At 42.2% G+C, this 16,339-nt stretch overlaps 1 protein-coding gene across 4 annotated transcripts; it reads right to left on the reverse strand.

Moving 5' to 3' along the window:
- Window positions 1–180: 180 nt before the first annotated feature.
- creg1 (cellular repressor of E1A-stimulated genes 1) lies at window positions 181–16,180 on the reverse strand. Of its 4 annotated transcripts, XM_076723919.1 has the most exons (10): window positions 14,560–14,581; window positions 13,897–13,985; window positions 11,064–11,220; window positions 3,099–3,196; window positions 2,897–2,941; window positions 2,640–2,705; window positions 2,368–2,400; window positions 2,180–2,233; window positions 2,033–2,062; window positions 181–1,931 (listed from the first exon to the last, which is right to left on the reverse strand). In XM_076723919.1, the coding sequence occupies exons 2-10, from the start codon at window positions 13,897–13,899 to the stop codon at window positions 1,866–1,868; spliced, it is 552 nt and encodes a 183-aa protein (XP_076580034.1). In that variant the 5' UTR covers window positions 13,900–13,985; window positions 14,560–14,581; the 3' UTR covers window positions 181–1,865. The 4 variants fall into 4 exon arrangements, with proteins under 4 accessions (XP_076580034.1, XP_076580033.1, XP_076580031.1 ...); XM_076723918.1 differs by lacking the exons at window positions 181–1,931; window positions 2,033–2,062; window positions 2,180–2,233; ... (2 more) ...; window positions 2,897–2,941; window positions 3,099–3,196 and adding exons at window positions 14,761–14,880; window positions 15,819–16,180 and having other exon boundaries at window positions 11,146–11,220; window positions 14,560–14,673; XM_076723917.1 differs by lacking the exons at window positions 181–1,931; window positions 2,033–2,062; window positions 2,180–2,233; ... (3 more) ...; window positions 3,099–3,196; window positions 11,064–11,220 and adding exons at window positions 13,391–13,452; window positions 14,761–14,880; window positions 15,819–16,180 and having other exon boundaries at window positions 14,560–14,673.
- Window positions 16,181–16,339: the final 159 nt, after the last annotated feature.

Here is a 16,339-nt window from a genome sequence, read left to right on the forward strand (position 1 = left end):
AAAAATAACTATCAGTTAAACCTTAATTTACCCCTGAAAACACACCAAACACGGTTGTCTAAAGCAACCTTTAATCAAGCTGTTCTGTATGGTAGCCCTTAGTCTCTTAATTTGAAAAGGTGGAAACTAAACTCCAAAAAAATCCAACAAATTATGAAGTCAATAAAAATGCATTGCTGTGCAGTGAACCTCAGAGATGTTTATTCTGTTCTTGTCCACCAGGTGACAAAAGCGGAATTTGTAAAACTTCATGCTATTATAGACATTTCTATACCACATGTTAATCTAAGTGAGATCAGAATGGCTTTTACAGAGCAAAATGACCTTCAGCATTGAAACAAAATACTCATAAAGACACAAATGATCAGATTGATTCCAGCATGAATTCTCAGGAAAATATCAGAACAACAAAACCAATGAAAACTTTCATAATAACCACCGAACATATGAAAAGAAAACAGAAACATCGGAGGAAAAAACTTTAAAATTTGAATGGATGAAAAAGGGACTGTGGTTAAATTATTACAGCAAATAATCAAAATCATCAAAACAGGAAATGACGGCAACAAAAAAAGAAAACTACTTTTAAAGCAGAAAAAAGGAAAATTAAAGCTGCGCTAAATGTTTTTAAATTCTACAATAAAATCTTAAAGCTGAATTATGGCAGACCTTTTTTATTATGCATTTTTTATTATTTATTATTATAAATAATAAATATGACAGCATGAAAAATGAATATGAATAAATGCAGATAAAATGTGGAATTTAACCATGAAATCGTGAAATAAGCTTTAAAAGCTTCATTGTTATTGATTTCATGAATATGTATTTATTGCAGCTCTTTTTACTTATTCATCTAATTCCGAGCCTGTAGTGTGATTGGCTGTCCACACAAGCAACAGCCAATCACACGACAGGCTCTGCCCTTTTTGTTTTGATTTCGCTGGAATGAAGTAAAAATGAGCTGCAATCAAATGACTTTATTGTGAAAAGAAGCAGGATGAAGAAACATTTTAAACGTTTTTAAACAGAATTCTCTCATTTAAAAGGTTTTAATATTTTGTCTGCATGTATTGAGATGATTATTTATTATTTGAACTCTCTTTTTTTGCCTCGGTGTCTTTTTACTTAAAATAACTCTTTAAACATTGAGCCTCTCCACCTCTGCAGCTTTGGACGGAGCCTTTTAAACGTTTCACACCATTTTAAGTTGGATGAAAAGTCGCGTGTGGGATCAAATCTTTGGCACTGTTAGCACACCTGAAAGCAGTTTTCATTTAGCATCAGCTGTTTCAGAGAGCGATGATGAAGCTCTCAGGCCTGCATGTTACTCCACCAGCTGCTGTTAATCATCAGCCTCTGTGATCTGGACCTGGTCTTACGAGGTCCCTTAAAGCCCACTCCTTCATTTTAACCACGCAGAGGAGTTACACTCCTTCATGATGAAACAGAGTCAGAACAGGAACAGGTGGACGGTCTGCCGCCATTTTTCAGATTCTGTGCAGAAGTAATTTGAAAAATGTGAGAATTGACCACATGCAGCTGAAAGCTGAGCAGCGGTTGGTGTTAATCATCCCCTTCAAATTAAAATACCTGAATAAATCTTTAGAACAACTGATGAAACCCAGACCGTCCAGCTGATAAACTGCAAGAAAAAAATGACCTGAAAGAATGAAAAATGCACATTTCTGTCCATGTTTGAACCTTTGAGGACGAATCTACTGAATAAAGGGTGGAGGGTCAAACTGAGACCGTCCTTGTCTTAAAACAAGACCTTCAGCCAAATGATGTGTCTCACACAGACGCTTGTGTTTTTTGGTTGAGGCTGACAGGAAGCAGGAGAAGACTTCAGTCATCAGGCGGCGTTAGCGAGGAGGAAGCGGCTTCATCTGCAGCGAGTCGTATGTGTCTTTGGTGGCCGAGCTGAGACCCTGAAGACACGAGAAACTGTTTGTTCCAGCAAATAGACCGAACCAAAACCAAAGCTGCTGACCAACACACAAAAACATGAAATATCTTTTCTTCCACTCACCTGGTACACCTGCTCGTTCTTTCTCTGACGCTGCAGACGCAAACAGACAAACGTTAACGACGAGACTCTCAATGGAAATAATTCGCAGACTGATCCAAAAATTCTGGAAAATATTTCATGATACTTCAAACACTACAGCAGACTCACCTCTCTTTTAACAGGAAGCTCCTTATATTCTCCATCGGTGCGTTTGTTCAAGTCCTGAATATTAAAAACAATCAAATGTCACATCATATGTAGACGCAGCGCTGAACAAATCCAGTTTTTAAATCAATAACTGATCGTTTTCAATGAAATCGGCTCAAATGCTCAGCTCAAACTCAAAGGTTTGTTACCGTGTAGGTGTCGTCATCCAGCACCCTGCGGTTCTACCACACAGAGCAGAGCAGAACAGAACAGAGCAGAACGTTAGAATCAGTCAGTTAGGTTTGAGCACATTTCAAGGTTCCTGTTCATCACAGCTCTTCTAAGTTTTCCATGACAGAAGTTACACAAGCAGCCTTGATACATGGTGCACTGTCCTCTAGAACCAACACCAGGAACGTTCCTCATAGAGCAGCCGGAGAACACAGCTCACACAGAGTCAGACACACAGAGTGAGACTCACTCGTCCTCGCTCGGGGTCTCCTCTCATCAGTGGGGCGTACCCTCCGGTGTCCTGACCTCTCAGATCCTGAACGCCACAAACAGAACAAACTCCATCAGAGAGGAACACAAACCAGAAGCCCCCCGGACCCTCTTCATCACTGACATCATCGTCTTGAACGAGCTCTCTCAGATGACTGTTCTGTCTCATGTTGATACCCACAGAGCTAGCGTTAGCATGCTAACTGACCCGCTCGGAGTCAAAGAGGTGACACTCACGCTGTAGATGTTCTCGTCCGTCGCCTTCCCTTTGCCTTTGAAGAACTGAAACATGTGACAGAAGAAATGAGGAGACATGAGCAGAAACGCGAATCTAAAGCGTCTGCGAAGTGACGGAGAACACGAGAGAACTCGGGTCGTTCCTTTGAACCCGAGTTCTGCTCTGTGAGCACCGAGCCGTGAATCCTCTGGGCCGACTCACCTTCTCCTTGATGAACATGCCAGTGATGATGAGTCCGTACAGAGCGAGGAAGCCGTCCAGGATGTAACACATCTGAGGGTCGTACATCTTCACCACCTCTGTGGAGGTCAAAGGTCAGAGGTCACACACACGGACATGAACGTCTCCTCTCATTACAGAAAAGAAACAGCAATTCAGTGATTGGGTCACTATGACAACACACGAGGAGGAGTTCTAGCCAATCACAGCTGATTTTGGGCCAGGACTGTCCACATGATGATTGACTGCGAGGTGGACCAATGAGGTGCAAGGCAGCAGGCAGGACGGCAGCGCTCTGCTGGGACTGACGTGGTTAACACACTTTTGTTTCTACAGTGTGTGAATGTGTGTGATGGAGCTCAGCGGTTTCCTCCATCACAATGACAGGTGTGTGTGTGTGTGTGTGTGTGTGAGTGTGTGTGTGGTTTAGTGTGGGTGTGTAAATAGTTATGACTCTGTGTGTGTGTGTAAAAGTGAAAGAGAGCATCAACCTTCAGAAACTCTCATTAAACATTCAAAGAGGCCAAAATGATGAAAAGTCAGTCAGAGTTTGAAGAAATAAATTTTCTGTCATTCTGTTCAGAAATGTGTTTTAAATAAAGTTTCTACATTTCGACACAAACAGACTTGTGTTTAAAACGTGATCTAATCTCACTGCTCTGCATTTTTCTTGGTATTCTTCATCAGGATTCATGATTATTAAAGCTGATCTCAGAGCAGATGATGCAGGAAGAAGTGACTGATGGACAGATTCCTGGAAACTCATGACAGGACGAAGACGAAGATGAGGACGAGGACGAGGACGAGGACGAGGACGAGGAGGCCCCCAAACCACAGAGCTGAAGATGTGTAGAGATGACACCTCAGTGGCCTCTCACCACAAACACGCCGTCTGAGTTTATTCGCTGGTCAGACCTGAGAAACACGTTTCTGGAGCTGAGCTCATCATCATCATCATCATCATCATCATCATCATCATCATCATTGATTCTCTTCATCGTTCATCATCATCATCGATTCTCTTCATCGTTCATCATCATCATCATCGATTCTCTTCATCATCATCATCACGTTCAAGAGAAGAACTCCAAAGCGGCACGTCTGAAACGTCACGCCGGGCCAGAAACTCTGGCGATTATTAGCTTTTTATCACTAAATCGATCCATTGGTTGATGACGTTGTTGCGTTGCCATGGCGACACTGATGAAGAGCAGATTATCTCGCTGGTATCCTCGTCTTGTGTTGAGGCTCAGTGGAACCTCTGATAGAGATAAAGTTAGATAAGAGCCAAGATAGATCAAATATAAACAGAACAGGAAGTCGGCTTCAAGCAGCGGTGTGTGTGCGTGTGTGTGTGTGTGTGTGTGTGTGTGTGGTCAGGGGGGTGGGGTGTGGGGGTGATCTCATGAACACAGCGGGGGGAGGTTCATGCACACATCATCAGTCAGTGTAACACACACACATAAAACTCCAAACAAAACCTGCTTTAAAAAAGGTCAAATTTTAGTGATCCACAGAATGAACTCCAAACTGATCTGAGGTCAGTTTCAGGGAGTTAAGATCAATGAATGTGTTAACTGTAACGTAGCCGAGTGTCGCACGGGTCAAGCTCGCATACAACGAGTTCTCCTAATTTTGTGTCTAAAATCTAAAAATTTGACCTAATTAACGGAGCAGAAATAAACGTATATTTAATATTTGCACATCAGTGTCATTGTAGAAATCGCAGCAGAAGGATTAAAGACTCTTAATTTGAGCTAATAAGTGTCGTTAATTAAGTTCGTATCAGTGATAATAAACTCTCTCCACTGCACATAAAACCTCTCACACACAAGTGCACAAACAACAGTTCAATTTTCCACATAAACTCTCAGAACTGACCACATTTACTCATTTTACTCAGGATATTTATCGAGCTTTGGTCATGTTTTAAATCAAATCTACGTTTCAGGCTGTCAGATAAGAGGGATAAGAGGGATAAATGTGCAGATTTAGAGATGAAAAACCGTCATCGGTGTCATAACGTAGCAAAGGATTCGTAGTGGAAGCACAAGAAATGCAGCTTAATTAAACAGAAACCAGAAAAACTATTTAAATAAAGAGTGGAGAGTTTAAACTGACACAAAACGCTGAAATTAAAAGTTGCAGTATTTCTTCCACAGTGGAGAAAGTTCATTTATTGTAGTAGAGGTACATAAATAGTAAAACAGGAAATAATCTTTGATCAGCGGTGCACAAACCCACCGTTCAGAGCTCCAGAGACCGTCCTCTCTCAGGTCTTGTAGTATATTTATGCTCAAAGTACGCTGAGGGATTGTACTTCAGTATTTCCATTTTGTGCTACTTTAAACTGAATTCCAGACAGCAGTACTTTTACCACTTTTATCTGACAGCTGTGTCAAATAATATCAGATGAACCACAATACAGTAATATATAATAAAACTCTGCAAAACGAGTACTTTTACCTTTGATACTTTGAGTACATTTTGCTGATAATACTTTTCAAGGATTGTTTCGGTTGAAAGTTCTCATGTCAGACGTGTAACAGAGTATTTTTACATCGTATTACTACTCTTGAATCCAAGTACCTCCTCAGCAGCACTGATAACAGTGATAGTATTACAGTAGAGTTGCAGTAGCAGTAGTACCGTCACTGCTGTGTCTTTACACGGACCGAAGACAAGTGAAGAAATACTCGTGAAAAGTATATTTGTAGTAAAACTGTCCGTCACTAAGACAAAACGAGACTTTCACACCAGCAACAACGTTTGAACCGTAAACCTCAGACTCATTTTCACTGTTCCTAATAATTTGGCGGCTGACTGCGTCCTTCAGCTCTGGTTTGGTTCCTGGAAGGACAACACATGAACGAAGCTCAAACTGTCCTGACGCAGAGGACGAGGGGACACGTTTCAATGGAACGGAGTCGGCTGAAAACGCGGCGTCCTTCACTGTCAGTCCTTCACAGAGACTTCGGCGGAAAGCTTCGTCACACGGTTCATGATTAGCATCGCGTTTAATGACTCATCATCAACACAGACTGAGGACGGCCACGGCTCGTTTCCATTCACAGAACTCCAGCAGCGTTTTCCATCACAACAGGGTGTCCTCGAACGCATCAGCAGCCTCCGCTCTCAGCTGCGTTTCCAAAAGACCACGAAGTGACTTTGACAGAAAAATCAATGAAAACGAAGCGATCAGTTCAAACTTGTAAATGAGAAAAACAGCTGGTTCCAGCCTCTCAGCAGATTTTCACCGTGTCTTTGTCTGACACGACTGCAAACCTCCAGCGTCGACAGCTTCAGTCGCTTAAAATGCTCATTTTTTTCACGGCTTCTCACAGAAATTCAACTTCACAAGCAGCAGCGAGTGACTGACAAACACATTCATCCCAAATCTCTGTCCCCAGCATCCTCGTGAGGCTGAGAACACCTGCAGACACGACTCGAGGCTGAAAGAGGGCCGAAGTGTCTTCTGTGGACGTCTTCAGGGTCCACAGCCTGCAGTCGTTTCACTGAAACACACCAGCTGGTGTTCAGACGTGACACGAACGTCAACATTTACTGTAAGCAGCAAACAGCAGGTGGAAAAAGGAGTTTTACTGTGAGTTTCACGTCGAGGGCGAGAGTGCGTCAGACAGTTACATTCAGTTTGTTTCATTCAGAATTAATCTCTTCACGTAAACACTTCTCGTTTTCCACCGCTGCGTCTGGAAACTTTCAAACAGCTCGAGTGGAAACAGACATCAATGGTTTAGTGAGCGTAAACGCTTTATTAGAGCGTTTATTGTAAAATGAGAGACTTCAAACAGTCAGAGAGCGGCGACAGTTTCCTGAATGAAACTACAAAAAATCATCTTTAATAAGAATTCAGCCTGTTGAACAACTTTAAAGCAGCTTTAAGAGAGCAGAGACGCATGTCATGATGTGTTTAATGCTGCCTTCAGGTGTTGGAATTAACTGCATTTCCATTTCTGAACACCTTCGAATGCTTTCCAATAAGGCCCAGAGAGATCAAAGATGGCCGACCAGACAGCCGAGCCTACGGCGCTCTTATAGGCTAGCTTCTGTTGCTTAATGTGGTTTTTGGTAAATTTGGGTTTGTTTGGGAAGAAACATTTGAACGCCACATCAGTTCAACCAAGATAATAACAACCGTTTTATCGTCGTGAGCTCTCAGTTCACGACTGACTGGTTTCAAACCAGTGATTTATTGGTGTATATCGGTTTTAAATCAGGATATATCACCAACATTTAAGAAGTGTCTCAACCAGTGAAGACGAGTGATGTGTCAATCTGTTGCTGGGAAACAACATGACGCCATCCAATCAAGAGCAATCAACTGTGTCAGCAGGAAGGAATGTTTCATGACTGGAGGTATGATGTGCTGTTTTTGTGACAGGTGGCCGCCATGTTAGCTCCTGGTCAAATATTAGCATGCTAACGTTAGCTTTGTTAACAACCAGTTTTAATTCAGTGACAATGAAGCTAAACTTAGCAAGCGCTGACGTTAGCATGAGGCTACATGCTGGACTGATCCTCCACAGATGTTTTACAGCCCATAATTATCTTCATGTTATGCATTTTTTCAGATAAACACCATCAGATAGAAAAGTGTTACGAGATGTTGCATCATTTCTGCTGAACTGGAGCTCAAACTTTATCTGATGCTCGTCGAGGTTTAATGTTGTGAAACCGTCTGTATGTTTGAGTTCCTGAACACCTGACAGAAAATCAGGACACCTCATCGCTCTGTCTTTGTTTTCCTGCCGCCGAGCTTCGTCTCTTTACGCCGCCTCTGTTTTCACATCGTTCTTTCTTTCTTCCCTCCATCTTTTACACCTTTATCAAAGATGGCTGCCAGCCTGACAAACAGCGAACCAAACTCCCTTCGCTTCAGGACAGATTTCACTGAAAATGCGCTGAAAACGTTGCTGAAAATGTGGGCGAGGTCGACATTTATTGGAGAAAATCTTGCTAATTTCTGTTTTCAACCTCTTTTTCTGGCTTTTCTGCGGCGGGGGGGTCTGAGGGGCGTCTCGGGGACCGAAACTGTCGACTCAAACAAGCGTGCGTTCGTTTTTGGTCACCGCAGCAGCTTTTGTCGCTGAGCTGAAGCTCACTTTGGGGAAGACGAGCTTTAAGAGTCACAGCTCACAAACCACAGAGTTGCTTCCTGAACTCGGGGATGGGGGGGTTCACTCTCTGTGGTCGATCCATTTTTTCAACTACAAAACAACACGAGCAGCTGTTTCACCTCACACCATCACCATCACGCTAATTTTCTGATTAGACTTCAAACTTTAAACTTCAGTGAGAAATGACAGTGTCTAAAATGTCACATCGGCACTTTTTTACATTAAAAACACAAATTCAAAGCACGACAGAGCGAATCAATCAGACAAACGAGGTTCGGCCATTTCTGGATCCACGACAACCAGAAGCGGGAACGTTTTCTACCACATATTCTATTAAATGAAAGGAATCTCTGCTTCATCAGTGCAAAGCTGCATTCAAATGTGGTCAATTAAAGCGGGAAAACATCGTTTTATGTTTAGACCTGAAAGAAAGCCTTCAGGAGGCTGAAAGCTGCCTTTAAAACGGCCTTAAAATGGAAAGAAAACCCTTATTTCTCAGTTTACAGGTGTTTTAAGAAGACGTCATGTCACATGATCAGTGATTTTGCTTTAAATTATCTTTCTTCACGTGTTTAAATCCCTTAAAAACATCTGCAATGAAGTTGGCTGTTTGGATTTGTGGCATTTTTGATGAGACACTCTGTGGATCACTCACATTGATTCTGTTTTAATGACTTTAACGTGCTGATAGGCAGCAGCGATGAAGGAAAAACAGCCTTACTTAAAGTTTCGAGGCGTTTTAAGAAGATCAGTGAGTTCAGAGGACCTTCCTCAGCTGTGGCGTCATCAGTCGGAGGTCATTTCTTGGAGTTTAATGTTGATTTTTATCTTGGTAATAACCTTTGGTTCAGGCCTTTGAAAAGGTGTCAGCTCATTGAGCCTCCGTGATACGGTTTGAATCTGCTCATCTTTAACGAAGATGTTTCCGTTATTAGCCAGTGAACATTTGTTTTGTCTGTACTTTGTGAACCTGGAGGACTTCATGTTGCCCTGCGTTTCATTTTATTCGGACCTTTCTGTCGTTCTTCGCTGGAGGATCTGCAGACCTGAACGCTGCTGTGGAGGAAATCTTTGAGCGTCTCCTCAAACCTCTGGAGGTAAAAGCCCGTTTTCAGCTGTGACGCACTTGAGTTTATCCCCTGAACGCAGCGCTGGGGCGATTTCTAAAATGGAGGCCATCTTTTGTTGAGTGTCCGTAAACTTCTGTCGCTCTGTTAAAGTTCCTCCGTTTCACTCATCGTCATATCATGATCATGATCATAGAACATGATTTCTGTAGATTCATTTTTGCTGTTTTACAGATTCATAAACAATATTTGTCTTTTTTCCTGCTGAAAACAAACTGAACTGGTCTTTCGCTGGTCCAAAGTGTCGGTCTAAAACTGGTATTTTGATGGTTTAAACTGGTTTTTATCGGCTCTGAACTTTGATAGTGTAAACTGTTATTTAATGCTCAACACTTTCTGCAGTTTAAACTGGTCAGCTGATGATTCAAACTGGTCTTTAACACCATGAGAAAACAAAAACAGACCATTTAACGGACGCTTGTTGGCCACCAGTTAGTTGTTGGCGTGCAGCGGTTCAGCCGTTGGTTGACGTGGTGAAGCAGTTTATGATATTTAGTGTTGTATGTCGTCTTTTCCGTCACCATCTCCTCGTATCTCCTTTAGCAGCATTTTGGCTCATTTTGGCCTTTTCACAAGCTTCTGGTGCAACACGCAGCATGCTGATAACAGCTGACAAAATGGGCAAATAACGTCAGTTAGCGTAGCATAATCACATATTCTCTCGTATTCTAAACTGTGTGAATACTGCTAACTCTGAAACACAGATTTCTTCACGCACGCAGACAGAATTAAAACAAATGCCGACATTTACACAGATTTATCTCTGGAGCCTCGAAAACTGTCATTGTTGGAAGTTATGCTAGCTGGTGATGCTACAGTGACTTCCTGTTTACGTAGCTGGTTGCTCTTGTTTGTTTGTTCTGAATTTAACATGATTTATAAACCAGTTTCTGTATTAATGGTGCAGTTTGTCTGGATGTTGTTGTGATGACAGTTCATCACTGGGTTGTTCTGTCAGTAACATTTTGGTGTTTGTGTCATCTAGCTTAGGTTAGCAACTAGCTTTCAACTTCAAGTTTCTCCAATAATCCAGCTATAAAAATCTACAACTGAAACCAAATATTGCCTTTTCACACCAATAGTAGTGCTAACCTGCCATGTTAGCGATAATAAAAATAATAATAATATTTGTCAAACAGCTGCTACAGTTAGCTTAATGAGCTAATCTGCTGATATTTACGGAATGCAAAATCATTGTTAAAGAAAATTAAAGTAGTTATTCGTGTCATTTTTTTCTTTGTCAACAAATGTGAAAAGAGTTTGATCCCATCGAGACGAACACAAACACAACCAGGCCGTCCAACATGGCCGCCAGAAAGAAGTCATAGAAGTTTCTCTGCTCGCCACGTTTATTTTTGCTAATTTTCTGCTGCTGGAGTCGTTCGAATGTCGCACAGGAAGTTATCAGTTCTTACTGGTGGGCCAGCACTTAGTCTGATTCCACAGCATTTCCATTTCCATGAGTATGTTTGGTGATTTTTTAATGTTTTCACATCAGTTGAAGGATTGATGGAAGCTCCCAAACATGCCGATAGTTTCAAAAATGCATTGTAACCAAGTTCACAGCGTTTTCTTTGAGCAGTGAAGCTGCTTTCACGTCGGCTCGGAGGGAAAGTCGAAGCATCGGTGGAGGCTTCGCTCGTGGGATTGAACACTGAGTCTCTGGGTGTGATGAGTCTTACCTGCCGGAGGACACAGAGCGATGAAGAGCAGCAGGCCACAGATCCTCGTCTGGAGCTCTATCCCAAACCGGTTTCCCCAAGAGACGTTTTTCTTCAAGCCGGTTTCAGTCAGCAGCGACGGACTGAGTCGACTGAGCCAAACTTCAGTCTTTGTCGTCTGTAAGTGGAACAGGAAGTGGTGAGGAGCTGCTGTGCCAGGTGACACACATCATCTACGTACACCAGCTCGTCTCCCACACGCCAACACACTCTTTCAACACACAGATGGAAAAACAAAGTTTCTCTGGTCTGTTTATCTTCTTTTTCTTTTTCTTTTTTGACGTTTCTTCAGAGAGCAAATCTTAAAAATCTTGATGTGTGTCAGACTTTGGAGGGAGGACACTTCGCTTGTCTTGTTCTGGAGGCAGAAGCTTTTCACTTCTAAAAGCAGCTTTTTGACTCTCGAGGACATAAAGATAGAAGGTTTCATACACACAAAAGACACGTTCATGACAGAAAATACCTCAAACTAAAGGACACAAACAATATTCTTATACATGTTTCATGTTTCTACACTAATTATGAAAATCCATTACAAGTCATTTCACTAAATTAACAAAAATAAGATTTGGAGCCGTTTTATTTATTCACACAGACTTTATTTCTACAAATCATCCATTAATATTTATCAAAAAAAATACAATTTCACAGCAAAGTCTTCAAGTTCTTCTAATATGAACGCATGAAAAAAGCTGAAAGCTAAATTGCAAACTTTGAGCATTTCATTAATATTCAAGAACTACAGCTTCAATGAGCTTGTGGAAGCCTGCCAACAGCTAAGGCTCATGGGAGATGTAGTTCCGAAAGGATGAATTAAAATCAAATCAAACTTTATTTATATAGCACTTTTCATACATGATAAAATGCAACACAAAGTGCTTTACAACAGTTCAAAACATTATAAAGGAAAACATAAAAACAGAGAAAACCCATCCCTCCCACCCTCTGCATGTACATATGCACACCCACAAATACACACACACACACACACACACACACACACACACACACACACACACACACACACACACACAGTAGTGGGACATGGAAAGGCACTGAGGATCGGGGAAAACGCCACCTTTGGGGCCGTCCACACTGAGAGGAGTCGTCGCAGACTATGACCACAGGGGGCGCCGGCACCCGGGCCCCCCGACTCCGACAGACAGGTGGACCCCCACACCAAGGTGGGGAGCCCCCCGCCCAGCCGGGCCGAAGGGACCCGGGACCAGCAGCCCCAGCAGCAGACCAGACACAGCTGACAGTGTGGAGGACCCCCCTGAGGAAACAGGAAACACTGCAGTTAAAAGTAAAAGGCAAGAAATAAGATAACTAAAATAAATTAAACAGTTAAAGGAAGAAAAATACATAAGATAACAAGTAAAGTAGATTAAATAGGATAGAATACGACAGAAGGCTGTTAAGACATTTAAAAACGAGTCAAAGAACCTTAAAATGGATCCTGAAGCGGACAGGGAGCCAATGCAGCGACTGTAAAACGGGTGTAATGTGGGCTCGCCCTCTGGTCTTCGTCAGCACGCGAGCGGCTGAGTTTTGAAGTAACTGGAGGTTTGAAATACTCTTTTTGGGAAGACCAGAGAGCAGGAAATAAAAGCATGCATTAGCACCTCTGCTGGCCTGAGAGAGACACGGGCGGACTCTGGCTACGTTCTGAAGAGGAGAAAAACATATTTTTGTTATATTTTTGATATGTGGGATAAAAGTCAGCTCAGAGTCAAAAATCACACCCAGTTTTTTACGGACTGTTGGTTTAAAATCTTGTAGTTTTGGTAAAAGTTTCTCAGTCGGGCCTTCAGGACCTATAACTTGGTTGAGCTGTAGGAAATTGATAATAACAATAATAATCAAACCTGACTGTGGTGACATTCATTAAACCTTCAGGTTTTCTCGTTTTAGAAGAAATTAACTTCTGTCAATAATAAATCCAGTGAATCTAAAATAAAAAACAGTGAATCTATTTAATGCAGCTGAAAATCAACCAGCTCCTGTAATATTTACCAGAACATCTGAATCTTTGTTTGTTCCCTCTGTGATAAAGTTATAAAGTGCAGTTTGTTGTTGCTTTCCAGTGCAAATCTGTCAACTCACACGTCTTAAATCTCAGCATTACTGAATGGAGTTTGGTGGAGCAACAAAACCAAAGAAAGGAAAAGAAAACGACGGATTAAATTAAAGTTTGCTGTTAGAGGAAATATCTAAAAGGCACTTTTTCTTTTTTTTAATTGTCCAGATTTTTGTTGACATGAAATCATGGAATTATTACTCTTCAAACATTTGATTTGATTGTGTTTCTGTTTCTGAAGTTCCTCAGCAGCGCCCTCTGGTGGTCGAACTAAATGACGACAACAACACACACCTGATGATTATTTCACACACCTGAGACACATTGACACAATCACACAAACCCTGATGAACACACACAATAAAGTGATGAAGTGTGAGTATCAGGTTGATTATTAATTCAGCTCTGTGATGAGGATTATTATTCCTGGACGTCACTTCAATATTTTTAACTCATTTGAAATCTAATCTAAATTTCAGTTTCGGCATCAACATCCTGAACTCGCTCAGTTTCCAGAGTTTCAGCATTTTCCCATCACGTGAAAAACATTCAGTATTCGGAGTATTTCTTTCTGTTTCCTGATGAAGGTTTCACACACAACTACTGAAGTAGCTTCAGGCGGACTCATGTTGTAGTTTTGTGTGTACTTTGTGTACCACGTATCATAGAACTACAAACAGCACAAACAGAACTACATGAACCAGCAGCTCTGACCATCAGTAGTGCTTCCCGTGCGGCTCAGCCTGGTAATACTCGTCCGGAGTGACCATCTTCACCCCGCCAAAATAATCCAGCACCCACACCTGCAACACGGAGGAAGAACATGGACGTTAAGCACACTGCCTGCCCTCTGATTGGCTGATGGGACTGATGATGTTTGGACCTATCAGGAGGTCTGATAACTGAAATCTGATTAAATGTTCAAAGAAATGAGTTGAGTTTGGTTTGTCAGGCTTTTATTTCATGAAATCTTAATCTGATCCGGTTCCACTGCAGTACTTCACAGAGTACTGCTGTTAGTAGTAGTAATGTAGTAGCACTGACAGCAGCAGGAAAAACAGAAGTACTATTTGTAGTAGTAGCATTAGCAGTACATGTACATGTAGTAACAGTAGCCATACTTGTTGTCATAGTACTAGCTTTGTAGTTGTCGGTGCAGTAGCAGTGGTACAGAGGGTAAGATCAGAGCAGTATGTTGCAATACTGGTAGTATTTGTAGTAATGTGTAGTATTTGTGGCAGCAGCAGCAAGCAGCAGCAAGAGTACTAACAGTAGTTATCGTTGAATTTGCAGTAATCAGCAGTAACAATCCAAGCTCTACCAGTAGTGGTAGTAAGTGGCAGTACTTCATAGTTGCAGTAGTTGTAGTACTTGTACCTGTGTGATGTTGAACTTGGCGAAGAACCAGTTGTGGTCAGACGGCCAGTCGATCATCTCCGGATGGCGACTGAACAGAGCTTTCTTAGCAAACTCTGCCTCCGTCCCGTTCACCTGGACAGGGGGAGGGAGGTGAGGGTCATGTGACTGCTTGGGCTTAATCACCTGGATGCACAGGTGTGTTTGTGTGTGCATTTGTACCTCCATCACAGATCCAGACAGGATGACGTGAGCGCAGAGAGGACTCTGAGGGTCGAAGCCCTGCTGTCTGCAGTAATCAGTCTGAGCCAGAGACATGGACAGAGACGCCTGAGGGTCCACCTGCAGGACAAAGACGTGTCCTTCACTTCACCTGCTTCCAGCTCTTCAGCTCATCTCTCACTCTTTAACCGACAGCTCAAAGTTTTATTAGTGTGACGTGACGAGACCGTTCACTGCGTGTGTGTCCTGCACGTTTCTGCTGCGCTCATCAGTCTGTGGTTTCCTGTCACATGACTTCAGCTCTGACATGTGACTTTAACTCCAAAACTGCTGAGTCACTGTGTGAAGGAACTGCTGTGTCATGGCGGAGCTTCTGCTGTTGCATAAATGCTAAACTGCAGGTTTAATTTTATGACTTTAGGGAATTCTGCAGCTAAGTGATTTTTTTAGAGATGGAAAAAAAATAAAACTGACTTAATATGTTAGATTTTTAACATATTAATGGCTCCAAATATACAAAATAAGAGCAATATTTAAACAATGAATTTTGGGTGGCTATATGCTAAAGCTGAAGCATGAGGAGTAATAAGTTAAGTCCACAGAAATAATGTTCAAATACTACAGGAAATTAAGTCTGTCACTTAAAACAAATCCCTTCAGAAGTACTGAATAGTACTTTGGAAAGTTTGAAATGAGTTCTATAATACTTCAAACAGTACAAAGTTTAAGAAGAAGTTTTGTCTAAAGTTTTGCACACTGCTGACTGATTATTGGACATTATTGTAATATAAATACTTTATTAAGACTAAACTTTACAACTTTCTTTGTGGTAGTTTTTAAAGTTCATGATAATTTAACTATTTTGGACACTAAACACACTTTAAGTTTATGGATTAATATTACAGTAAAAGCACCGTTGATAACATAAAGTTAATAACGGCCTCGCTAACTTTAATGATTTTTCTACGCAGTTTTGAACAGAGGAAGTTTCCAGAGAGTCTATGAAACATCTTAATCCTTTTAAACTCAGACACTGAGCTGGTCTACGGGGACGTTACCTCCAGGTCCTGCACGGAGATCTCCATGCGGGTCAGGTACATGTAGGGGACCCCGGTGCTGAAGCCCTCCGGCCCGTCGCTGACCGAGAAAGCGTTGGAGAACGGCTGTCCCACCACCGGCTTGTGGGTGGAGATGGTGGCCATGGAGGCCCAGTCGCACTGGTGGGCCACGAAGCGAGCGACCCGGGCCACCTGGTCGTGAGGAGGGATCCGGTCTCGGCAGGAGGAGGCCGGGGAGAGGGAGGCCAAGAGGTGGCCGAAGAGGAGCACGCATGCAAGTCGCAGAGGAGCGTTCATGGTCGGTTCAGGGATCGGAGGACAGTCGAAGACACTGTCCGGACTCCGGAGGGTCATATAAACAACACGCCGAGATCCGGTGAGTTTCACAATAAAAGCAGCACAGTCGGCTATAACAGGAAGCCCTCATCACGTCCACTTCCAGTTTCAAAATAAAAGCTGCAATGAGTGTTCATCGTTCAATTGATGAGGTGAGATGATAATTTTTTCATGATTTTGTGTGA

Source organism: Chaetodon auriga, chromosome 23 (genome assembly GCF_051107435.1).
Source record: "Chaetodon auriga isolate fChaAug3 chromosome 23, fChaAug3.hap1, whole genome shotgun sequence".
Taxonomy (NCBI): domain Eukaryota; kingdom Metazoa; phylum Chordata; class Actinopteri; order Chaetodontiformes; family Chaetodontidae; genus Chaetodon; species Chaetodon auriga.

What these genes read in the sequence shown, in the direction of transcription:
- creg1 (XM_076723918.1), bottom strand. Translation starts at nt 16,172, where the DNA reads ATGACCCTCCGGAGTCCGGACAGTGTCTTCGACTGTCCTCCGATCCCT. An exon ending in TCTCCGTGCAGGACCTGGAG is followed by an intron (nt 14,881 to 15,818) that starts GTAACGTCCCCG and finishes TTTGTCCTGCAG; the next exon opens with GTGGACCCTCAGGCGTCTCT. An exon ending in CCAAGTTCAACATCACACAG is followed by an intron (nt 13,986 to 14,559) that starts GTACAAGTACTA and finishes TCCGTGTTGCAG; the next exon opens with GTGTGGGTGCTGGATTATTT.